Raw genomic sequence first — 25,574 nt, 5'->3', positions numbered from 1 at the left:
CATTAACAAAATGTGCACAGTCTTTTTATATTTAAACTTTTTGAGTCACCAACTCATACTGAGCATGTGCAGAATAAACGTGTATGCATTTGTAATTGGCTGATGGCTGTCACATGGTACGTGTATGCATTTGTGATTGGCTGATGGTTGTCACATGGTACAGGCGGAGTGGAAATAGACATAACTTTTAAAATTGTCAGAAAAAAATTACTCATTTCAAGTTCAAACTAAGTGCTATTGCATTGTCTTGTTATCTTGCATTTGTTGATTATGCAAATCTACTGTGTTGACTGGTCCTTTTAAATCAGTATTTATTGGGGTCTGCTTATTAAAAGATCCATGCAAAGAAATTTTTCACAGGATTTTCAAATTTTGAGGGCATACAAGTCCACAAGAAAACCTACGATTTCCTAAAGATTTGTTCTTGTTTTCTACATAAACCAATACAAATACTTTTCATTGTGAGTACCAAACGCTTTTAGCACCAGATGAATCCCCCTTTTGGTTTGTTACTTCAGTTTTCTTTAATTGTTCGTTGTCTCATATTCTTGATGTTAACAAACTAATAAACAAAATTGTTTTCTGGTTTCATAAAGAAGTAAAAGAAAAATACTATTTAAATTATATAGCTTTTAAACCACGAAAATACAATTATCAGAATTTCCATTTATTATTATTGTTACTTGTTTAGATTTTATAAAAAAAAATCAATTAGAAAATGAAATCATATCAAATTAATAGCACAAATCTAGTTATCATTAGTAAGATAATTAGCTTCCGTTTAGTACATTTATTCTAGACTTCTAGACACCAAAACTAACAAAAACCCAGAAACCTGTTTCTTATATTTTTTTTATTCTTTTTTTTTTTTTTTTTTTTTTTTTTTTTTTTTAAATCCATATTTCTGTAATACCATAAGTCAGGTAGATAATTTTACCAGAAACACTTCTAGTGGATCGTAATAACATAGAAAAGTAAGCCAAAACCAAACCATAGTAAGTATGATGGAGACTAATTGATTGTACTCCGTAGAATTATTAGCTGCTATGAATACAGATAGCACATGAACTTTTTTAATTAAAGTTATTTGTGTTAGTAAAGATCTAAGGAGTATGTACTCTACAATTGGATAAGTCTAAAATGAATCTCCTTCCCAGGGACTCGGCCGCAAACACTCCTTACTCTCTGTGTCCAGATAAAGTTACTAGGAACTGGTTTCGCAATTATCGTGAAGAACATCCTGAGAGATATAACTACAGTAAATCCCAGGTATGCAGTTAAAGGGACAGTCTAGTTAAAACTAAACTTTCATGATTCAGATAGGGCATGTCATTTTATGTTTAAATGATTTTTATTAAGTTATAAGTGTGCCATTTTACAATAACTGTTGAATAGAATACAAAACATTTAAGTAATTTCCAAGTATAATACAAAGTCATTGCCTGTAGGAGTCTTATTGCTTACCTCTTTATCTTGGGGAGAGAGAGAGGTTATCAGTTATATCTAGCTCCAATTCTTATAATAAGAAAATAAATTGTATGATTGTAGACAATGTCTAGAACGTGATGTATGTCAACACAAATTTAATAAAAATAAAGAGAGGAGAAAAAATAACGAAGAGAAAGGGGAGGGGGAGGATGTTGTCTCGTCGGATGATCAGGTTATCTGAACAGGAGGTATGTTTGCCGAAGTCTCATGGTTATCTTTATGTACAAAAATCATATGTTGTCTGCTATATTGAAAGTCTCATTAAGGGGTGGCAATGTTTCTTCATTTAGGGCTATATAATATTATATTGCATCCAATAAAACCATGTGTTTTGTAGCCAAGCTACTTGTTCTGACATTTTATAGATGATTTTTATTCTACCCAGGCCCTTTTCAGAATCTTGCAATGCATATTCTTGTAGCTGTACAGGTGATTCTTAAGAATTGATTAATATGGGTATTATATTTAAGGATCTTTTCATGCAGTAATGCTTGTGGCGCAGTCAATTGTATCGGCTCGTCTAATAGTCTGCCTAAGAAATTTGACAATCTATTCCAGATCCTGTGTATATCTTGGCATTCCCACCACCTGTGTAGATATGTACCTTCTAATCCTCAGCCTCTGTAGCAATCCCACCACCTGTGGAGATATGTACCTTCTAATCCTCAGCCTCTGTAGCAATCCCACCACCTGTGGAGATATGTACCTTCTAATCCTCAGCCTCTGTAGCAATCCCACCACCTGTGGAGATATGTACCTTCTAATCCTCAGCCTCTGTAGCAATCCCACCACCTGTGGAGATAAGTACCTTCTAATCCTCAGCCTCTGTAGCAATCCCACCACCTGTGGACATATGTACCTTCTAATCCTCAGCCTCTGTAGCAATCCCACCACCTGTGGAGATATGTACCTTCTAATCCTCAACTTCTGTAGCAATCCCACCACCTGTGGAGATATGTACCTTCTAATCCTCAGCCTTTGTAGCAATCCCACCACCTGTGGACATATGTACCTTCTAATCCTCAGCCTCTGTAGCAATCCCACCACCTGTGGACATATGTACCTTCTAATCCTCAACCTCTGTAGCAATCCCACCACCTGTGGAGATATGTACCTTCTAATCCTCAGCCTCTGTAGCAATCCCACCACCTGTGGACATATGTACCTTCTAATCCTCAGCCTCTGTAGCAATCCCACCACCTGTGGAGATATGTACTTTCTAATCCTCAGCCTCTGTAGCAATCCCACCACCTGTGGAGATATGTACCTTCTAATCCTCAGCCTCTGTAGCATTCCCACCACCTGTGGAGATATGTACCTTCTAATCCTCAACCTCTGTAGCAATCCCACCACCTGTGGAGATATGTACCTTCTAATCCTCAGCCTCTGTAGCAAAGCCGTGAGTTGTTGGTTTTAGTGCGGGAGGTAATAATTGGTGTAAGGTACCATCTGAATGTTGTTTTAATAGTGTTTTCCCTCATGTCAGCGCTGAGTAATCCTCTATGTGATTGAGAAAAAATATCCTTCCATTTTTTGGTGTCATGTTCTATTCTTAAGTCTCTTTCCCATCTGTTTAGCAGGTTTGATTTATCACTGTCATTCACAGCTTGAATTGCAATGTATAATTTGGTAATCGTTCTTTTGAGTCTAGTTTTGGAACTACAAATTTTCTCTAGAGTGTTTGGGGTTCCCAGTTTGGTGTCTGAGACATATTCTTTAAAATCTGAGTTTAATTGCAGGTACAAGTACCAATGTAAGCCTATTGGGTCTAGTTGTATCTCTTAGTTGTACAAAGATCATTATTTTCCCCTGTTCTACTACATCTGCAACTCTTTATAGTAGGGCATGTAATTTTAAACAACTTTCCAATTTACTTTTATCATCAAATTTGCTTTGTTCTCTTGGCTAGTTGAAACCTAAACCTAGGTAGGCTCATATTTTAATTTCACAGCTAGAGGCTGTTCATGTGTGCCATATAGATAACGTGCTCAAGCCAAGGAGTTACTTATGAGAGGGCACTGATTGGCTTAAATGCAAGTCTGTCAAAATAACTGAAAAAGGGGGCAGTCTGCAGAAGCTTAGATACAAGGCAATCACAGAGGTAAAAAATATATTAATATAACAGTATTGGTTATGCAAAACTTGGGGAATGGTTAATAAAGGGATTATCTGTCTTTTTAAACAATACAAAATTCTGGAGTTGACTGTCCCTTTAAGGGACATGGAAGTTAAAATTACACTTTTAATGATTCAGATAGATCATGCAATTTGTACAACTTTGCAATTTAGTTCTTTTTTCTAATTTTCTTTTTTTTAGCTTGTATCCTTTGTTGAAAAGCATACCTAGTCTGAGGAGCAGCTGGTGGCTGCACATATATGCCTTTTGTCCTTGGCTCAGCCCGTGTGTTCAGCTAGTTTCCAGTAGTACATTTCCGCTCCTTTGACAAAGGATATTAAGAAAATGAAATAGATTTAAAAATTGAAGTAAATTTGAAAGTTGTTTAAAATTGTAAGCTCTATCTGAATTATAAAAGAAAAATGTTGGGTTTCTATTCAAACAGTAATTGTTCTTTTCTTCCTTTATAAGCCCGGCCTTTAGGTCACACCATCCAATTTTATTTTCAGATCCCTGAGCCTGTGTCTGTGGAGGCAGAGAATCGAAGGGCTGAAAAGAAGCGGGCCCAGAAAGCGCAGAGGAAACAAAGGGAAAAAGAGGAAAAAGAACAGCGCTTACAAAAAGAAAAAGAAGAAGCTGAAAAGAAAAGGTTTGCAGCTCTGAGTGACCGTGAGAAGGTGAGAAAGGCAGACAGTCTATTCCAATAGAAGCATCTACAGTTTCATAGCCAGGGAAGATGGGTCTTAAAGTGTGTGTGTTTGCATTTACTGTGCACAGAGCATATGTATATATACTTATAGAATGGATGAGATGGCGCTAAAAAAGCTGCATATAACACCACACCTATTTCTAAAGTGTAAATATATAAAAATCTGAATTGTGAACAAATGTATAGAACCACTGTGTTAATATTATAAAATTATTTATTATCTAACATAAAATCAAATGAATTATATCGTATACAAATAAAATATCTAGAGAATCACTTAATTATAGTAGGGACGTCTCCCCAATTGTAACCAAATTGCCACCTTAATATCCGTTATGGGAATCCGTTTCAACTTTATATTGTGTTATTCCCAGATAAACAATGTCTCAAACTGTTTTAACCCCTTAATGACAACTGACGTACCAGGTACGTCATGCATTAACAAGCAGTTAATGACAATGGACGTACCTGGTACGTCAGTTGTCTAACAGAGTGCTGGAAGTGATCACAACCACTTCCAGCAGCTCTGAGGGTATTGCAGTGATGCCTCGATATGGAGGCATCCTGCAATACCCCTTTACAAGCTTCCGATGCAGAGAGAGCCACTCTGTGGCCCTCTCTGCACTGGTAGCGATGGTGCCGATGGTGCCGTTTGACCGGGTGGGAGGAGGGAGCGTGTGCGCGTGTGCACGATGCGCGTGCACGAGGACGCACGTGCACGCATTAGCCACACTGACACCAATGAAGTTAGGAAGGGGGAAAAAAAAGTTAAAATTTTTTTTTTTCCATATAAAAGGATCTGGGAGGGGGAGGGGGTGGGGGTATTGTGGGGGGGCTGCTACACTACAGAAATAATTAAAAATAAAAGTTAAAAATAAAATTAAAATACTTTGGTTTGTGGGGCCAAACTGGGTACTGGCAGACAGCTGCCAGTACCCAAGATGGCGGTAATTAGGTAGGGGAGAGGGTTAGAGAGCTGGAGGGGGGGATCAGGGAGGTTGGTGCTAAGGAAGGGGTTCATCACAACTAAAATATTTTATTATTTTTATTTAAAAAAAAAAAAAAAAAAACTCTTATTTAGTACTGGCAGACTTTCTGCCAGTACTTAAGATGGCGGGAACAATTGTGGGGTGGGGGAGGGAAGAGAGCTGTTTGGGAGGGATCAGGGGGTGGGATGTGTCAGGTGGGAGGCTGATCTCTAAAATTAACCCTGCAAGCTCCTTACAAACTACCTAATTTAACCCCTTCACTGCTGGGCATAATTCACGTGTGGTGCGCAGCAGCATTTAGCGGCCTTCTAATTACCAAAAAGCAACGCCAAAGCCATATAAGTCTGCTATTTATGAACAAAGGGGATCCCAGAGAAGCTTTTACAACAATTTCTGCCATAATTGCACAAGCTGTTTGTAAATAATTTCAGTGAGAAACCTAAAATTGTGAAAAATGTAAAGTTTTTTTTTTTTTATTTGCTCGCATTTGGCGGTGAAATGGTGGCATAAAATATACCAAAATGGGCCTAGATCAATACTTGGGGTTGTCTACTACACTACACTAAAGCTAAAATTAACACTACAATCTCCCTACAAGCTCCCTAATTAACCCCTTCACTCCTGGACATAAAACACGTGTGGTGCGCAGCGGCATTTAGCGGCCTTCTAATTACCAAAACGCAACCACAAAGCCATATAGTCTGTTATTTCTGAAAAAGGGGATCCCAGAGAAGAATTTACAACCATTTGTGCCATAATTGCAGAAGCTGTTTATAAATAATTTCAGTGGGAAACCTAAAGTTTGTGACAAAATTTGTGAAAAAGTGAACTTTTTTTTTTTATCGCATTTGGCGGTGAAATGGTGGCATGAAATATACCAAAATGGGCCTAGATCAATACTTTGGGATGTCTTCTAAAACAAAATATATACATGTCAAGGGATATTCAGGTATTCCTGACAGATATCAGGGTTCCAAAGTAACTAGCGCTAATTTTGAAAAAAAGTGGTTTGGAAATAGTAAAGTGCTACTTGTATTTATTGCCCCATAAATTGCAAAAAAAGCAAAGAACGTGCAAACATTGGGTATTTCTAAACTCAGGACAAAATTTATAAACTATTTAGCATCAGTGTTTTTTGGTGATTGTAGATGTGTAACAGATTTTGGGGGTCAAAGTTAGAAAAAGTGTGTTTTTTTTCCATTTTTTCCTCATATTTTATAATTTTTTTTTTAGTAAATTATAAGATATGATGAAAATAATGGTATCTTTAGAAAGTCCATTTAATGGCGAGAAAAACGGTATATAATATGTGTGGGTACAGTAAACGAGTAAGAGGAAAATTACAGCTAAACGCAAACACTGCAGAAATGTAAAAATAGCCATTGTCATTAAGGGTAAGAAAATTGAAAAATGGTCCGGTCATTAAGGGGTTAAAGATGATGATTAAAAGGCATAGATAAGACTTCAAATACTATACTAGTAGACAAATATTAAAAACAATCTCAGGATAATTGAGGATGTCCTTGTGTTATAAACAGCCAAAAATGACCAAGTTCACAAAGCTTCAATAATCGGTCTAATTCAAAGGTCAGGAGCTGATCTTGCCTGCATCCAGCAGGTCCGTTCTTACGGTGCAATTTTCACTCTGATGCCTGCTCAAAAACAAATTGTTACCTTTTAGATTCTTAGCGTGTGTCCATGATTATTGTGGTCCAATCTGTATCTGGCGTTACCTGCGTCTGTTGCAGGTCTATCCTTCCAACTCAGTTGTGATCTTTTAGAAGGCTCAGAAGCCCGGTGGTCTGTGTCTGGTATTTACCTGCGTCTGTAGCAGGTCTGTCCTCCCAGCACAGCTATATTCTTGTAAAAGGCTCAGAAGCCCGATGATCACCGTGGGCGTGTGCTTGTATGCATCCGCTTTTGTGAAAAGAAAAGTCCCACACTTAGCGTGTATCACGCGCGGTTCAGCTAGAATATCTTGAAAAAGCCCAGAGGAACGGGTGAAACACGTAGAAAAAACAGCTGATTATCCTGTTAAAAGAACAAACTTTTTCTGCTTTATTTTGTATCTAGGTACCTAGCTGGACCGCGCGTGATACACGCTAAGTGCGGGACTTTTCTTTTCACAAAAGCAGATACATACAAGCCCACGGTGATCATCGGGCTTCTGCGCCTTTTACAAGAATATAGCTGTGCTGGGAGGACAGACCTGCTACAGACGCAGGTAAATACCAGACACAGACCACCGGGCTTCTGAGCCTTCTAAAAGATCACAACTGAGTTGAAAGGATAGACCTGCAACAGACGCAGGTAACGCCAGATACAGATTGGACCACGATAGTCACGGACACACGCTAAGAATCTAAAAGGTAACAATTTGTTTTTGAGCAGCCATCAGAGCCATAAGAACGGACCTGCTGGATGCAGGTAAGATCAGCTCCTGACCTTTGAGCGGAGAAAGTGCCCTATTATTGAAGCTTTGTGAACTTGGTCATTTTTGGCTGTTTATAACTCAAGGACATCCTCAATTATCCTGGGATTGTTTTTAATATTTGTCTACTAGTATAGTATTTGAAGCCTTTTAATCATCATTTTTGAAACAGTTTGAGACCTTGTTTATCTGGGAATAACACAATATAAAGTTGAAACGGATTCCCATAACGGATATTAAGGTGGCAATTTGGTTACAATTGGGGAGACGTCCCTACTATAATTAAGTGATTCTCTAGATATTTTATTTGTATACGATATAATTCATTTGATTTTATGTTAAATAATAAATAATTTTATAATATTAACACAGTGGTTCTATACATTTGTTCACAATTCAGATTTTTATATATTTACACTTTAGAAATAGGTGTGGTGTTATATGCAGCTTTTTTAGCGCCATCTCATCCATTCTATAAATATCTTTATGCATTTACTTCCACTTTAAGGAAAGTGGATGTGGGATTGGCCAGGATAAATACTTTAGATATTTAGCGCTGTATTTTGTATATATATATATATATATATATATATATATATATATATATATATATATATATATATATATATATATATATATATATATATATATATATATATATATGTATATGTATATATATATATATATATATATATATATATATATATATATATATACCCCATACATCTACATTCTAACTCAGCTGTGACTTGGGGCCTGGTGATCTAAAGCTCTCCATTCATGTGAGATGATCTAAGAAGTCTCGTCAGTAGGAAATTTACACATTTTACCGTTTGAGAGATGTTTATCTCACTGTGCAGGGTTCTGTATGTGACTCCTATATGAAAATTGGGAATGGTGTGTTTTTTTTTGTTTTCTTTGTTTTTTTTCTCAAAATGTTATTTAAACAAGATTGTCATATAACAAAGTTAGGCATAAAGTGGAAGGATGGATTCGCAGGTCCAAGTACATAAATACATGGTAAATACAGTTTTTAATTGGGTAATATTTTCCCTTTATATTGAAAGGCTGATCGAAGTATAAATACCCCATATTGAAATATACTGGCCGCTCTTAGCCCGCTTTTTACAGAGAGGGATTGGATAGGGGTGTGTGAGGGGGAAAGAATGGAAGTGCCACTTTTGGACCCGTTATCTGGAATTGAGAGGTATAATAAGAGAACCATCATTGCCGATGATTTGAGTTAAGCATATGGATTAAAATGTAAGTACTAATATCACTATGAGGGACAAGGAGACGAAAAGAGAGGAGAGCATAATAATATTTAGTTTTAGATATACCTCTATGTCCAACAAACAAACAGTTATTGTTGCAGATACACTAAAATACATAATATCCCTGAGTCTGCAGGTATATAATCTATTTTAAAAAAACACTGAAGGGCACAAGAACTCAGAATAACAAACACTCTAGTAAGCAGGTTATTACTTAGTAATATTAAAAAAAAAAAATGGGGATCACTAGGGTAGTATTGTGAAATGCTGTCTTGGCCGCAGACAGCACCCCACCAGAAAAGGGTGAGTTAGAGTGCCCTTTTTAAAAGTCCCTACCTGCGATGTGAGGTAGTTAAACCCCTAATACCACACCAGGTACTGTATAATATATGCAGTGATTTAAGGGATCGGCTTGAACTACTTTGAACGTCCTCACAATATAGAAGTATATTAATAATATGCTATATGGTGAAGTATACTACTGAGTCAAGTTAGGGAATAGGGGTTAAGGTGATAGAGTTCCACTTATTAGTGTATTCAGGTATAATTCACACGGGTCTGTATTAAAGGTCTGTATTAAAGTTTGGAATTAAATGGGATTGAAGCATTATATATACTGTCTATTATAAGCCAACATCTAGATATTTAAATATAAATGATTTCTTCTGTTATGTGTGATCAGTCCACGGGTCATCATTACTTCTGGGATATAACTCCTCCCCAACAGGAAATGCAAGAGGATTCACCCAGCAGAGCTGCATATAGCTCCTCCCCTCTACGTCAGTCCCAGTCATTCTCTTGCACCCAACGACTAGATAGGATGTGTGAGAGGACTATGGTGATTATACTTAGTTTTTATGACTTCAATCAAAAGTTTGTTATTTTACAATAGCACCGGAGCGTGTTATTACTTCTCTGGCAGAGTTTGAGGAAGAATCTACCAGAGTTTTTTACTATGATTTTAACCGGAGTAGTTAAGATCATATTGCTGTTCTCGGCCATCTGAGGGAGGTAAAAGCTTCAGATCAGGGGACAGCGGGCAGATGAATCTGCATTGAGGTATGTAGCAGTTTTTATTTTCTGAATGGAATTGATGAGAAAATCCTGCCATACCGTTATAATGACATGTATGTATACACTTCAGTATTCTGGGGATGGTATTTCACCGGAACTACTCTGTTAAAAGTCACTAATCCTTTTAATAAGTATTTATCATGTTAAACGTTTTTGCTGGAATGTAGAATCGTTTACATTTCTGAGGTACTGAGTGAATAAATATTTGGGCATTATTTTCCACTTGGCAGTTGTTTGGTTTTAATTGTGACAGTTTCGTTTCTCTTCACTGCTGTAGGGGCCGTTTTTGGCGCTCTTTGCTACGCATCAAAAAATTCCAGTCAGTTACTCTTATATTTCCTGCATGATCCGGTTCATCTCTGACAGATCTCAGGGGTCTTCAAACTTCTTTGGAGGGAGGTAGATTCTCTCAGCAGAGCTGTGAGAATTTTATATTGACTGTGAATAAAAACGTTGCTCTGTAATTTTTATGTCAAATTTAATTATTGTTATTTTACTAATGGGAACAAACCTTTGCTAAAAGTTGTGTTGTTTTAAAGTTTGATGCTATAACTGTTTTTCAGTTCATTGTTTCAACTGTCATTTAATCGTTTAGTACCTCTTTGAGGCACAGTACGTTTTTGCTAAAAAAGATTATAACCAAGTTGCAAGTTTATTGCTAGTGTGTTAAACATGTCTGACTCAGAGGATGATATCTGTGTCATTTGTTCCAATGCCAAGGTGGAGCCCAATAGAAATTTATGTACTAACTGTATTGATGCTACTTTAAATAAAAGTCAATCTGTACAATTTGAACAAATTTCACCAAACAGCGAGGGGAGAGTTATGCCGACTAACTCGCCTCACGCGGCAGTACCTGCATCTCCCGCCCGGGAGGTGCGTGATATTATGGCGCCTAGTACATCTGGGCGGCCATTACAGATAACATTACAAGATATGGCTACTGTTATGACTGAAGTTTTGTCTAAATTACCAGAACTAAGAGGCAAGCGTGATCACTCTGGGGTGAGAACAGAGTGCGCTGACAATACTAGGGCCATGTCTGATACTGCGTCACAGCTTGCAGAGCATGAGGACGGAGAGCTTCATTCTGTAGGTGACGGTTCTGATCCAAACAGATTGGATTCAGATATTTCAAATTTTAAATTTAAATTGGAGAACCTCCGTGTATTACTAGGGGAGGTCTTAGCAGCTCTCAATGATTGTAACACCGTTGCAATACCAGAGAAACTGTGTAGGTTGGATAAATACTTTGCGGTACCGGCGAGTACTGACGTTTTTCCTATACCTAAGAGACTAACTGAAATTGTTACTAAGGAGTGGGATAGACCCGGTGTGCCGTTCTCACCCCCTCCAATATTTAGAAAGATGTTTCCAATAGACACCACCACTCGGGACTTATGGCAAACGGTCCCTAAGGTGGAGGGAGCAGTTTCTACTTTAGCTAAGCGTACCACTATCCCGGTGGAGGATAGCTGTGCTTTTTCAGATCCAATGGATAAAAAATTAGAGGGTTACCTTAAGAAAATGTTTGTTCAACAAGGTTTTATATTGCAACCCCTTGCATGTATCGCGCCGATTACGGCTGCGGCAGCATTTTGGATTGAGTCTCTGGAAGAGAACCTTAGTTCATCTACGCTAGACGACATTACGGACAGGCTTAGAGTCCTTAAACTAGCTAATTCATTCATTTCGGAGGCCGTAGTACATTTAACCAAACTTACGGCTAAGAACTCAGGATTCGCCATACAGGCACGTAGGGCGCTGTGGCTAAAATCCTGGTCAGCTGATGTTACTTCTAAGTCCAAATTACTTAATATACCTTTCAAGGGGCAGTCTTTATTTGGGCCCGGTTTGAAAGAAATTATCGCTGACATTACAGGAGGTAAGGGCCACGCCCTACCTCAAGACAAAGCCAAAGCTAAGGCTAGACAGTCTAATTTTCGTCCCTTTCGGAATTTCAAAACAGGAGCAGCATCAACCTCCACTGCACCAAAACAGGAGGGAGCTGTTGCTCGTTACAGGCAAGGCTGGAAGCCTAACCAGTCCTGGAACAAGAGCAAGCAGGCCAGGAAACCTGCTGCTGCCCCAAAGACAGCATGAACCGAGAGCCCCCGATCCGGGACCGGATCTAGTGGGGGGCAGACTTTCTCTCTTCGCCCAGGCCTGGGCAAGAGATGTTCAGGATCCCTGGGCGCTAGAGATCATATCTCAGGGATACCTTCTAGACTTCAAATTATCTCCCCCAAGAGGGAGATTTCATCTGTCAAGGTTGTCAACAAACCAGATAAAGAAAGAAGCGTTTCTACGCTGTGTACAAGATCTGTTATTAATGGGAGTGATCCATCCGGTTCCGCGGTCGGAACAAGGACAAGGGTTCTACTCAAACCTGTTTGTGGTTCCCAAAAAAGAGGGAACTTTCAGGCCAATCTTAGATTTAAAGATTCTAAACAAATTCCTAAGAGTTCCATCGTTCAAAATGGAAACTATTCGGACAATCTTACCCATGATCCAAAAGGGTCAGTACATGACCACAGTGGATTTAAAAGATGCTTACCTTCACATACCGATTCACAAAGATCATCACCGGTATCTAAGGTTTGCCTTCTTAGACAGGCACTACCAGTTTGTAGCTCTTCCATTCGGATTGGCTACGGCTCCAAGAATCTTCACAAAGGTTCTGGGTGCCCTTCTGGCGGTACTAAGACCGCGAGGGATTTCGGTAGCTCCGTACCTAGACGACATTCTAATACAAGCTTCAAGCTTTCAAACTGCCAAGTCTCATACAGAGTTAGTTCTGGCATTTCTAAGGTCGCATGGATGGAAAGTGAACGAAAAGAAGAGTTCTCTTTTTCCTCTCACAAGAGTTCCATTCTTGGGGACTCTTATAGATTCTGTAGAAATGAAGATTTACCTGACAGAAGACAGGTTAACAAAGCTTCAAAATGCATGCCGTGTCCTTCATTCCATTCAACACCCGTCAGTAGCTCAATGCATGGAGGTGATCGGCTTAATGGTAGCGGCAATGGACATAGTACCTTTTGCACGCCTACACCTCAGACCGCTGCAATTGTGCATGCTAAGTCAGTGGAATGGGGATTACTCAGATTTGTCCCCTACTCTGAATCTGAATCAAGAGACCAGAAATTCTCTTCTATGGTGGCTTTATCGGCCACACCTGTCCAGGGGGATGCCATTCAGCAGGCCAGACTGGACAATTGTAACAACAGACGCCAGCCTACTAGGTTGGGGCGCTGTCTGGAATTCTCTGAAGGCTCAGGGACTATGGAATCAGGAGGAGAGTCTCCTTCCAATAAACATCCTGGAATTGAGAGCAGTTCTCAATGCCCTTCTGGCTTGGCCCCAATTAACAACTCGGGGGTTCATCAGGTTTCAGTCGGACAACATCACGACTGTAGCTTACATCAACCATCAGGGAGGGACAAGAAGCTCCCTAGCAATGATGGAAGTATCAAAGATAATTCGCTGGGCAGAGTCTCACTCTTGCCACCTGTCAGCAATCCACATCCCGGGAGTGGAGAACTGGGAGGCGGATTTCTTGAGTCGCCAGACTTTTCATCCGGGGGAGTGGGAACTTCATCCGGAGGTCTTTGCCCAAATACTTCGACGTTGGGGCAAACCAGAGATAGATCTCATGGCGTCTCGCCAGAACGCCAAACTTCCTCACTACGGGTCCAGATCCAGGGATCCGGGAGCGGTTCTGATAGATGCTTTGACAGCACCTTGGAACTTCGGGATGGCTTATGTGTTTCCACCCTTCCCGCTGCTTCCTCGATTGATTGCCAAAATCAAACAGGAGAGAGCATCAGTGATTCTAATAGCGCCTGCATGGCCACGCAGGACTTGGTATGCAGATCTAGTGGACATGTCATCCTGTCCGCCTTGGTCTCTACCTCTAAGACAGGACCTTCTGATACAGGGTCCATTCAAACATCAAAATCTAACTTCTCTGAAGCTGACTGCTTGGAAATTGAACGCTTGATTTTATCAAAACGTGGTTTTTCTGAGTCGGTTATTGATACCCTGATACAGGCTAGGAAGCCTGTTACCAGAAGGATTTACCATAAAATATGGCGTAAATACCTATACTGGTGCGAATCCAAAGGTTACTCCTGGAGTAAGGTTAGGATCGCTAGGATATTGTCCTTTCTACAAGAAGGTTTAGAAAAGGGTTTATCAGCTAGTTCATTAAAGGGACAGATTTCAGCTCTGTCCATCTTGTTACACAGGCGTCTGTCAGAAAATCCAGACGTCCAGGCCTTTTGTCAGGCTTTAGCTAGGATCAAGCCTGTGTTTAAAGCTGTTGCTCCGCCATGGAGTTTAAACTTAGTTCTTAACGTTTTACAGGGTGTTCCGTTTGAACCCCTTCATTCCATTGATATAAAATTGTTATCTTGGAAAGTTCTGTTTTTAATGGCTATTTCCTCGGCTCGAAGAGTCTCTGAGTTATCAGCCTTACATTGTGATTCTCCTTATCTGATTTTTCACTCAGACAAGGTAGTTCTGCGTACTAAACCTGGGTTCTTACCTAAGGTAGTCACTAACAGGAATATCAATCAAGAGATTGTTGTTCCATCCTTGTGTCCAAATCCTTCTTCAAAGAAGGAACGTCTTCTACACAATCTGGATGTAGTTCGTGCCCTCAAGTTCTACTTGCAGGCAACTAAAGATTTTCGCCAAACTTCTTCCCTGTTTGTCGTTTATTCTGGACAGAGGAGAGGTCAAAAAGCTTCTGCTACCTCTCTCTCTTTTTGGCTTCGTAGCATAATACGTTTAGCCTATGAGACTGCTGGACAGCAGCCTCCTGAAAGAATTACAGCTCACTCCACTAGAGCTGTGGCTTCCACTTGGGCCTTTAAGAATGAGGCCTCTGTTGAACAGATTTGCAAGGCTGCAACTTGGTCTTCGCTTCATACTTTTTCCAAATTTTACAAATTTGACACTTTTGCTTCTTCGGAGGCTATTTTTGGGAGAAAGGTTCTTCAGGCAGTGGTTCCTTCTGTGTAATGAGCCTGCCTATCCCTCCCGTCATCCGTGTACTTTTGCTTTGGTATTGGTATCCCAGAAGTAATGATGACCCGTGGACTGATCACACATAACAGAAGAAAACATAATTTATGCTTACCTGATAAATTCCTTTCTTCTGTTGTGTGATCAGTCCACGGCCCGCCCTGTTTTAAGGCAGGTAAATATCTTTTAAATTATACTCCAGTCACCACTTCACCCTTGGTTACTCCTTTCTCGTTGATTCTTGGTCGAATGACTGGGACTGACGTAGAGGGGAGGAGCTATATGCAGCTCTGCTGGGTGAATCCTCTTGCATTTCCTGTTGGGGAGGAGTTATATCCCAGAAGTAATGATGACCCGTGGACTGATCACACAACAGAAGAAAGGAATTTATCAGGTAAGCATAAATTATGTTTTTGCTTATATATGGGTATGAAGTCATTTGTAAGGACTTGGGGAACAGATAGCATTATAAATATATTTCAACAAACTTAATCACAAACAATGAGAGTAGAAAAAAAAAAAAGAAAAAGCATGTGGATGACAAAATGCACTTAAGTCCGCTGAAGCCAAGAGGTACAAGTAATGCATGGGGACAAAATGTCTAGGTGGATATCTGGAGTGATCTAAATCTATTATCTATGTCTCAGACAGAGTCATCATGAACATATTAGTGTAGTCACTCGCACCAAGTTCTATTTTAAATAATAGTAGGAGCTTGCGCTGGCTTTGCTCAAGTTGAGCATTTCCGACTATGAGTCCTGAATAATAGAACTCGCATCTCACCCTTTGCACTTCGTGACGCTCATTTTCTCTCTAAGGTATGGAGCCTATTCCTCCGGTGTCAGTTGTAGACAAATAGATCTCACAGTGCATAGAGTAACCGTCTCCATTGGTGAAGGGCAGCTGGTTCTATCCCACCCCAAGTTGTGGAAGCAGGTGGGCATTAGCTGGATTGCTTTGCTCTTTATGATAACTCTGCCTGCTAAGAGTCACCAGGGGTCCGCCTACATACACCTATCTCTGCATCCTAGGAGCGTGGTATAGCCCATCGCCTTTCGTTTTACGAGTGTCCAGAAAAGGAAGATTCTGGTAAGCAAGACCAGTCCTATTCTTTAGACTGCGTAACATCAGGGCATAGGTTTTAATAGGAACCCTTTTCCGATTCCTGGTGTCAGGTGTTGTGGTAGGGTAGGAGTCACAAATGAGAAAATTCTCTTCCAGATTGTTAGGGGAGGACTTCACCGCAATGCCACTTTGATGTATGATTAGCTCCCGATCGGCATCAGATTTTTGTCCATTTGTCAGGGCTCCCATTGGCGTCAGATCTGCTCTCTGGTGTGCCATCATTGTCAGCAAAGAGCTATCATGATATTCCTTCATCGGCTCGCTCGTCTTTGTTGATCTAACGATATGTATAGGCCTTTGTTTTAGGAGTAAGTTGCCTAACTCAAGTTTTAGACTTTTATAATGGTTTTCTATTAGCTGTATCATCTTTCCCAATTGTCCAGAGCCTTTATATTTTGAGCAGGTTTTAATCGGCTCGAAAGTGTTAACGCTTGTTTTCAGGATAGATGGTTCCCTCTGTGCTGAAATAGGAAGGTCTCAGATGTGGTAGTTATGAACTACCTTGTAACCCAGACCCTGGGGGGTGTTTCATCCGGTAGCCCCAGACACGCGGTAGACTGAATGTAGTACTCAAAGCTTCAGGATCTAGGCAAATGCAGGTCCGCGTGGCTTTCCAAAGAGCATAGGTCAGGGTTGCAGTCGAAAATCAGCTCCAGGATCTTGCTAGAATATAGCTATAGATATCCTCACTTGATGAAGTACAGTTGGCTGGATAATTGTATTAATACCCGAGGTAAAATAAGTTTAAGGCCAGGAGCTTCAATGAGACGCGTCCTGCCGATTTGGAAGTTGGCTCCACCCCCCCGCAAATTGGGAATGTTTTTTATTCAAATACAACCAGGAATTTACATAAACAGATAATATATTGATTAGAAATTCACAATATATTTTTGAGGAACAATCGTAGTATGGCCTTGATCACAATCTATTCAGAGCTTCATTTTTCGTCTGTTTTTGAAAAAAGGCTACTTTCTTTTTAAAGATACGATGAGTCTACGGATTTCATCCTTACTTGTGGGATATCGCCTCCTGGTCAGCAGGAGGAGGCAAAGAGCACCACAGCAGAGCTGTATATATAGCTCCTCCCTTCCCTCCCACTCCAGTCATTCTCTTTGCCTGTGTTAGTGATAGGAAGAGGTAAAGTGAGGTGTTAGTTTAGATTCTTCAATCAAGAGTTTTTTTTTTGTTTTTTTTTAAACTGGTACCAGTGAGTGCTATTTTATTTAGGGTGTAGCCGTATTCCTTGTCAGCCTCTAGAGTAGAGCTACAGGTGGCTTTAAAGCAATGGGAACTGGTGGGATTCACTTCTCACTGCTCCTCCCATACTGAGTGCTGCCCTTCAGATGATGGTCTTGGCAAATATTAACTAAGACCCTGTATGTCTCCACAGAACTACAGGAGGAAAGGACGACCTCTTGAATGTGGGACTGATCATGCTGTCGCTCAGCTTAAAGATATGGGCAGCTTTTATATTCTGGGACATTAATTAACTCAGAAAAGGCTGTAGCTGTTGCCTTTTGAATAGTCGGGGATATAGACCTTCTGGAGCAAGGGCTACCCTTAGTACTATGTACCACTCGGCTCAAGGGGACACTTGGACATGTAGTGGGTGTATGTCACGACTAGGGACTTTGTTAAATTAGGCTCCTACTGTGACTACTGACTTTATTTCTTATGGTGCTGTGAAGACGCTGGGGACACTTGTTACGGAGCTAGGAAGGCTCCGATATAGGGCTGTGAAGGTTTTCTGTGACGGGCTTGTTTATTAAGCAGGGTTCACAATCCAGCAACGTGGTAAATTTATTTGTTTTTTCCTGGTGATCGCATATTAATTTCTTAGCCGGAGGATCACTGTCTTACCGCCAATGAAGGGCGGGGTTAGCTTCGTGCGCTTTAGAACGGATGTGTCTAGAAGCTGCGCATTTGTTTTCCGACGTCTGACACCCGGCAGAGGATTTTGGCACTTCAAGACGTTCACTAAGACCGCATGGTTGAAGTTTAAAGCAGGCGGTCTTAGGCGTTCAGGAGACTAGCAGGCAGTGGTCGGTATACCGTATGGGCAGGTAAGCGCCGCAGCAGAGCTGTGGCGAGGAGGTGGACTGTTTGTTTAAGTCTTTTAAAGTGAATTGTTATTATTATTGCAATCACAGTTTCTCTTTATTTGGGGCAGTAAAATTTGGGTATTTTATACTTAAAGACTCAGTTCCACTATGTTTTCTTAGATTTTGTCAACAGTCAAATTAGGCTGTATTCATATTTTTGAGGGTTTAAATACATTTGATATTTAACAGTGCCACAATCAAAATAGTTTTCTCCTGTTAAGTGTGGTCAGTCCACGGGTCATCATTACTTCTGGGATATTATCTCCTCCCCTACAGGAAGTGCAAGAGGATTCACCCAGCAGAGCTGCTATATAGCTCCTCCCCTCTACGTCACCTCCAGTCATTCTCTTGCACCCAACGAATAGATAGGATGTGTGAGAGGACTGTGGTGATTTAATTAGTTTATTACCTTCAATCAAAAGTTTGTTATTTTATAATAGCACCGGAGTGTGTTATTCATTCTCTGGTAGAATTTGAAGAAGAATCTACCTGAGTTTTTTTCTATGATTTTAGCCGGAGTAGTTAAGATCATATTGCTGTTTCTCGGCCATCTGAGGAGAGGTAAACTTCAGATCAGGGGACAGCGGGCAGATTAATCTGCAAAGAGGTATGTAGCAGTTTGTTATTTTCTGACATGGAATTGATGAGAAAATCCTGCCATACCGTTATGTAAACTCAGCCTTAAATGCAGTAGATGTAGCTGGTATCAGGCTGTCATGTATGTATATTTTATACTTCAGTATTCTGGGGAATGGTACTTCACTGGATTTATACTGTATGCATAGATTTTACCAAATTTGCAGGGACTTGCAATAGGTTTTAAATAACAATTAATTTATTGAGGTTAAACGTTTTTTTGCTGGCATGTAAAAACGTTTATTTCTCTGAGGTACTGGGTGAAAAAAATGTTTTGGGCACTATTTTTTCCACTTGGCAATAGTTTTTGGTTAAATTAAAGCAGCTCACTGATCTCTCTCACTGTTATGTGTGAGGGGGAGGGGCCATTTTTGGCGCTTTTACTACGCATCAAAAAACTCAGTCAGAGGTTAATTTTCTTCCTGCATGATCCGGTTCATCTCTACAGAACTCAGGGATCTCCAAAGCCTTTTTTGAGGGAGGTAATCATCACAGCAGAGCTGTGAAGATTGTAGTTGACTGTGATAAAAAACGTTTATTTGTGTATTTTTTCTGCTGCCTGGGTTAATTATCCTTTGCTAATGGGAACAATCCTTTGCTAAAATTGTATATTTCTGACAAAGATTGATGCTATAACTTAATTATTTTCAACTGTCATAATTTTTTCTGTGCTTCTTATAGGCACAGTTCGTTTTCAGATTATTGTAAATTACTTAAAAAAGCATTTCCAAGTTGCTAGTTAATTGCTAGTGTGTTAAACATGTCTGATTCAGAGGAAGATACATGTACTATATGTGCTAATGCCAAAGTGGAGCCCAATAGAAGTTTATGTACTAACTGTATTGATGCTACTTTAAATAAAAGTCTATCTGTACAAATTGAACATATTTCACCAGACAACGAGGGGAGAGTTATGCCGACTAACTCGCCTCACGTGTCAGTACCTACATCTCCCTCTCGGGAGGTGCGTGATATTGTAGCGCCGAGTACATCTGGGCGGCCATTTCAAATCACATTACAGGATATGGCTACTGTTATGACTGAAGTTTTGGCTAAATTACCAGAACTTAGAGGCAAGCGTGATCACTCTGGGGTGAGAACAGAGTGCGCTGATAATATTAGGGCCATGTCAGACACTGCGTCACAGGTGGCAGAACATGAGGACGGAGAACTTCATTCTGTGGGTGACGGTTCTGATCCAAATAGATTGGATTCAGATATTTCAAATTTTAAATTTAGGCTGGAAAACCTCCGTGTATTACTAGGGGAGGTGTTAGCGGCTCTGAATGATTGTAACACAGTTGCAATACCAGAGAAAATGTGTAGGTTGGATAAATATTTTGCGGTACCGGCGAGTACTGATGTTTTTCCTATACCTAAGAGACTTACTGAAATTGTTACTAAGGAGTGGGATAGGCCCGGTGTACCGTTCTCACCCCCTCCGATATTTAGAAAAATGTTTCCAATAGACGCCACCACACGGGACTTATGGCAAACGGTCCCTAAGGTGGAGGGAGCAGTTTCTACTTTAGCTAAGCGTACCACTATCCCGGTGGAGGATAGCTGTGCCTTTTCAGATCCAATGGATAAAAAATTAGAGGGTTACCTTAAGAAAATGTTTGTTCAACAAGGTTTTATATTGCAACCTCTTGCATGTATTGCGCCTGTCACGGCTGCAGCAGCATTTTGGTTTGAGTCTCTGGAAGAGACACTTCAATCATCTACACTAGATGAGATTACAGACAAACTTAAAGCCCTTAAGTTAGCTAACTCATTTATTTCAGATGCCGTAGTACATTTAACTAAACTTACGGCTAAGAATTCCGGATTTGCCATTCAGGCACGCAGAGCACTGTGGCTAAAATCCTGGTCAGCTGATGTTACTTCTAAATCTAAATTGCTTAATATACCTTTCAAAGGGCAAACCTTGTTCGGGCCCGGGTTGAAGGAGATTATCGCTGACATTACAGGAGGTAAAGGCCATGCCCTGCCTCAGGACAAAGCCAAACCTAGGGCTAGACAGTCTAATTTTCGTTCCTTTCGTAATTTCAAAGCAGGAACAGCATCAACCTCCTCTGCACCAAAACAGGAAGGAGCTGTTGCTCGCTACAGACAAGGCTGGAAACCTAACCAGTCCTGGAACAAGGGCAAGCAGGCCAGGAAACCTGCTGCTGCCCCTAAGACAGCATGAATCGAGGGCCCCCGATCCGGGACCGGATCTAGTAGGGGGCAGACTTTCTCTCTTCGCCCAGGCTTGGGCAAGAGATGTTCAGGATCCCTGGGCATTAGAGATCATATCTCAGGGATACCTTCTGGACTTCAAATCCTCTCCCCCAAGAGGGAGATTTCATCTGTCAAGGTTATCAACAAACCAAATAAAGAAAGAAGCATTCCTACGCTGCGTACAAGATCTTTTATTAATGGGAGTGATCCATCCAGTTCCGCGGTCGGAACAAGGACAAGGGTTTTACTCAAATCTGTTTGTAGTTCCCAAAAAAGAGGGAACTTTCAGGCCAATCTTGGATTTAAAGATCCTAAACAAATTCCTAAGAGTTCCATCGTTCAAGATGGAAACGATTCGAACAATTCTGCCCATGATCCAAGAGGGTCAGTACATGACCACAGTGGATTTAAAGGATGCTTACCTTCACATACCGATTCACAGAAATCATTACCGGTATCTAAGGTTTGCCTTTCTAGACAGGCATTACCAGTTTGTAGCTCTTCCATTCGGACTGGCTACGGCTCCAAGAATCTTCACAAAGGTTCTGGGTACTCTTCTGGTGGTACTAAGACCGCGAGGAATTTCGGTAGCTCCATACCTAGACAACATTCTGATACAAGCTTCAAGCTTTCAAACTGCCAAGTCTCATACAGAGTTAGTACTGGCATTTCTAAGGTCGCATGGATGGAAGGTGAACGAAAAGAAGAGTTCTCTCTTTCCACTCACAAGAGTTCCCTTCTTGGGGACTCTGATAGATTCTGTAGAAATGAAGATTTACCTGACAGAAGACAGGTTAACAAAGCTTCAAAATGCATGCCGTGTCCTTCATTCCATTCAACACCCGTCGGTAGCTCAATGCATGGAGGTGATCGGCTTAATGGTAGGGGCAATGGACGTAGTACCTTTTGCACGCCTACATCTCAGACCGCTGCAATTGTGCATGCTAAGTCAGTGGAATGGGGATTACTCAGATTTGTCCCCCACTCTGAATCTGAATCAAGAGACCAGAAATTCTCTTCTATGGTGGCTTTATCGGCCACACCTGTCCAGGGGGATGCCATTCAGCAGGCCAGACTGGACAATTGTAACAACAGACGCCAGCCTACTAGGTTGGGGCGCTGTCTGGAATTCTCTGAAGGCTCAGGGACTATGGAATCAGGAGGAGAGTCTCCTTCCAATAAACATTCTGGAATTGAGAGCAGTTCTCAATGCCCTTCTGGCTTGGCCCCAGTTAACAACTCAGGGGTTCATCAGGTTTCAGTCGGACAACATCACGACTGTAGCTTACATCAACCATCAGGGAGGGACAAGAAGCTCCCTAGCAATGATGGAAGTATCAAAGATAATTCGCTGGGCAGAGTCTCACTCTTGCCACCTGTCTGCAATCCACATCCCGGGAGTGGAGAACTGGGAGGCGGATTTCTTAAGTCGTCAGACTTTTCATCCGGGGGAGTGGGAACTTCATCCGGAGGTCTTTGCCCAGATACTTCGACGTTGGGGCAAACCAGAGAGAGATCTCATGGCGTCTCGTCGGAACGCCAAACTTCCTCGCTACGGGTCCAGATCCAGGGATCCGGGAGCGGTTCTGATAGATGCTTTGACAGCACCTTGGACCTTCGGGATGGCTTATGTGTTTCCACCCTTCCCGATGCTTCCTCGATTGATTGCCAGAATCAAACAGGAGAGAGCATCAGTGATTCTAATAGCACCTGCATGGCCACGCAGGACTTGGTATGCAGATCTAGTGGACATGTCATCCTGTCCGCCTTGGTCTCTACCTCTGAAACAGGACCTTCTGATCCAGGGTCCATTCAAACATCAAAATCTAACTTCTCTGAAGCTGACTGCTTGGAAATTGAACGCTTGATTTTATCAAAACGTGGGTTTTCTGAGACAGTTATTGATACCTTAATACAGGCTAGGAAGCCTGTTACCAGAAGGATTTACCATAAAATATGGCGTAAATACTTATATTGGTGCGAATCCAAGAGTTACTCATGGAGTAAGGTTAGGATTCCAAGGATATTGTCTTTTCTACAAGAAGGTTTAGAAAAGGGGTTATCCGCTAGTTCTTTAAAGGGACAGATTTCAGCTCTGTCCATTCTTTTACACAAACGTCTGTCAGAAGTTCCGGACGTTCAAGCTTTTTGTCAGGCTTTAGCTAGGATCAAGCCTGTGTTTAAAACTGTTGCTCCGCCATGGAGTTTGAACTTAGTTCTTAATGTTTTACAGGGTGTTCCGTTTGAACCCCTTCATTCCATTGATATCAAGTTGTTATCTTGGAAAGTTCTGTTTTTAATGGCTATTTCCTCGGCTCGAAGAGTCTCTGAGTTATCTGCCTTACATTGTGATTCTCCTTATCTGATTTTTCATTCAGACAAGGTAGTTCTGCGTACTAAACCTGGGTTCCTACCTAAGGTGGTCACTAACAGGATTATCAATCAAGAGATTGTTGTTCCATCCTTGTGTCCCAATCCTTCCTCGAAGAAGGAACGTCTGCTACACAATCTAGATGTAGTCCGTGCCCTGAAATTTTATCTACAGGCAACTAAGGAGTTTCGTCAAACATCTTCCCTGTTTGTCGTTTATTCTGGCCAGAGGAGAGGTCAAAAAGCTTCGGCTACCTCTCTCTCTTTTTGGCTTCGTAGCATAATACGATTAGCCTATGAGACTGCTCGACAGCAGCCTCCTGAAAGAATTACAGCTCATTCTACTAGAGCTGTGGCTTCCACTTGGGCCTTTAAGAATGAGGCTTCTGTTGAACAGATTTGCAAGGCTGCAACTTGGTCTTCTCTTCATACTTTTTCCAAATTTTACAAATTTGACACTTTTGCTTCTTCGGAGGCTGTTTTTGGGAGAAAGGTTCTTCAGGCAGTGGTTCCCTCCGTATAAGAGCCTGCCTGTCCCTCCCGTCATCCGTGTACTTTTGCTTTGGTATTGGTATCCCAGAAGTAATGATGACCCGTGGACTGACCACACTTAACAGGAGAAAACAAAATTTATGCTTACCTGATAAATTCATTTCTCCTGTAGTGTGGTCAGTCCACGGCCCGCCCTGTTTTTTATGGCAGGCTAAAAAATTTTTTGGATTATACTCCAGTCACCACTACACCCTTGGGCTTCTCCTTTCTCGTTGGTCCTTTGGTCGAATGACTGGAGGTGACGTAGAGGGGAGGAGCTATATAGCAGCTCTGCTGGGTGAATCCTCTTGCACTTCCTGTAGGGGAGGAGATAATATCCCAGAAGTAATGATGACCCGTGGACTGACCACACTACAGGAGAAATGAATTTATCAGGTAAGCATAAATTTTGTTTTTGCTTCTTTATTGTCATGGAGGATCTTCAGAGCATTACATGTTCCTTATGTTTGAATGCCAATGTGGAACCCCCTGTTACTTTTTGTCCCTCATTCACTGAGAGGGCATTACAGTTTAGAGAGCAAATTTTCTTTAATAAAAGTTTGTCAAAAGCGGATGCTTCTCAGGGTTCTGCTGAGGAGATTCAGAGTATGCCGCACCTTTCTTCCCAAGCGTCACAGCCCTTAACGCCCGCTCAAGCCGCGCTAAGTTCCTCGACAGCTTCTGCTGCGATCACACTGCAGGACATTGCTGCAGTTATGTCATCTACACTTTCAGAAGCGTTATCTGCCTTTCCAGTACTTCAAGGCAAACGCAGTAGGAAGGATAACCACATGGTCCATACATCTTCTGATGCTTTGATGGCGATCTCAGATATACCCTCCCAGGGCTCTGAATTGGAGGGTATGGAGGTACTATCCGAGGGTGAACTTTCTGCCTCAGTAAGTGTCTTACCTCTGACGGATTCAGATGTGGTGTCTTTCAGGTTTAAGCTTGAACACCTCCGCCTGTTGCTAATGGAGGTTTTGGTGACTCTGGACGACTGTGATTCAATTGTGGTTCCTCCCAGAGAAATTGAGTAAGTTGGACAGATATTTAGAGGTCCCTTCTTATTCTGATGTTTTTCCAGTTCCTAAGAGGACTTCAGAAATTATTGCTAAAGAATGAGAAAGACCGGGTATTCCATTCTCCCCTTCTCCTGTTTTCAAGAAAATGTACCCTATAGCTGACGCCATTAGGGACTCTTGGCAGACGTACCCTAAGGTGGAGGGAGCTATTTCCACCTTGGCTAAATGAACTACTATCCCTATCGAGGATAGTTGTGCTTTCAAAGACCCTATGTATAAGAAATTGGAGGGTCTCCTTAAAAAGATATATGTTCATCAGGGGTTGCTATTGCAACCGGCGGCCTGCATTGTTATGGTTACGACTGCGGCTGCTTATTGGTTTGTCTTTGGAAGAATCTCTTAAAACTGAGACTTCTTTGGAAGAAATACAGGATAGGATTAAAGCTCTTA

The 25,574-nt window shown here is 41.1% G+C and overlaps 1 protein-coding gene across 3 annotated transcripts in view; it reads left to right on the top strand.

Annotated features, from left to right (window-relative positions):
- ANKZF1 (ankyrin repeat and zinc finger peptidyl tRNA hydrolase 1) overlaps nucleotides 1–25,574 on the top strand; it is an 85,096-nt gene that overhangs the window by 34,244 nt on the left and 25,278 nt on the right. For all 3 annotated transcript variants that reach the window (XM_053698200.1, XM_053698202.1, XM_053698201.1), the window contains exons 13-14: nucleotides 1,158–1,269; nucleotides 4,114–4,281. In XM_053698200.1, coding sequence (XP_053554175.1) covers nucleotides 1,158–1,269; nucleotides 4,114–4,281 — 280 coding nt within the window. The remainder of the gene's footprint in view (nucleotides 1–1,157; nucleotides 1,270–4,113; nucleotides 4,282–25,574) is intronic.

Source organism: Bombina bombina, chromosome 1 (genome assembly GCF_027579735.1).
Source record: "Bombina bombina isolate aBomBom1 chromosome 1, aBomBom1.pri, whole genome shotgun sequence".
In the NCBI taxonomy this organism is placed as follows: Eukaryota; Metazoa; Chordata; class Amphibia; order Anura; family Bombinatoridae; genus Bombina; species Bombina bombina.
This window is presented reverse-complemented; position numbering and strand designations above follow the sequence as displayed.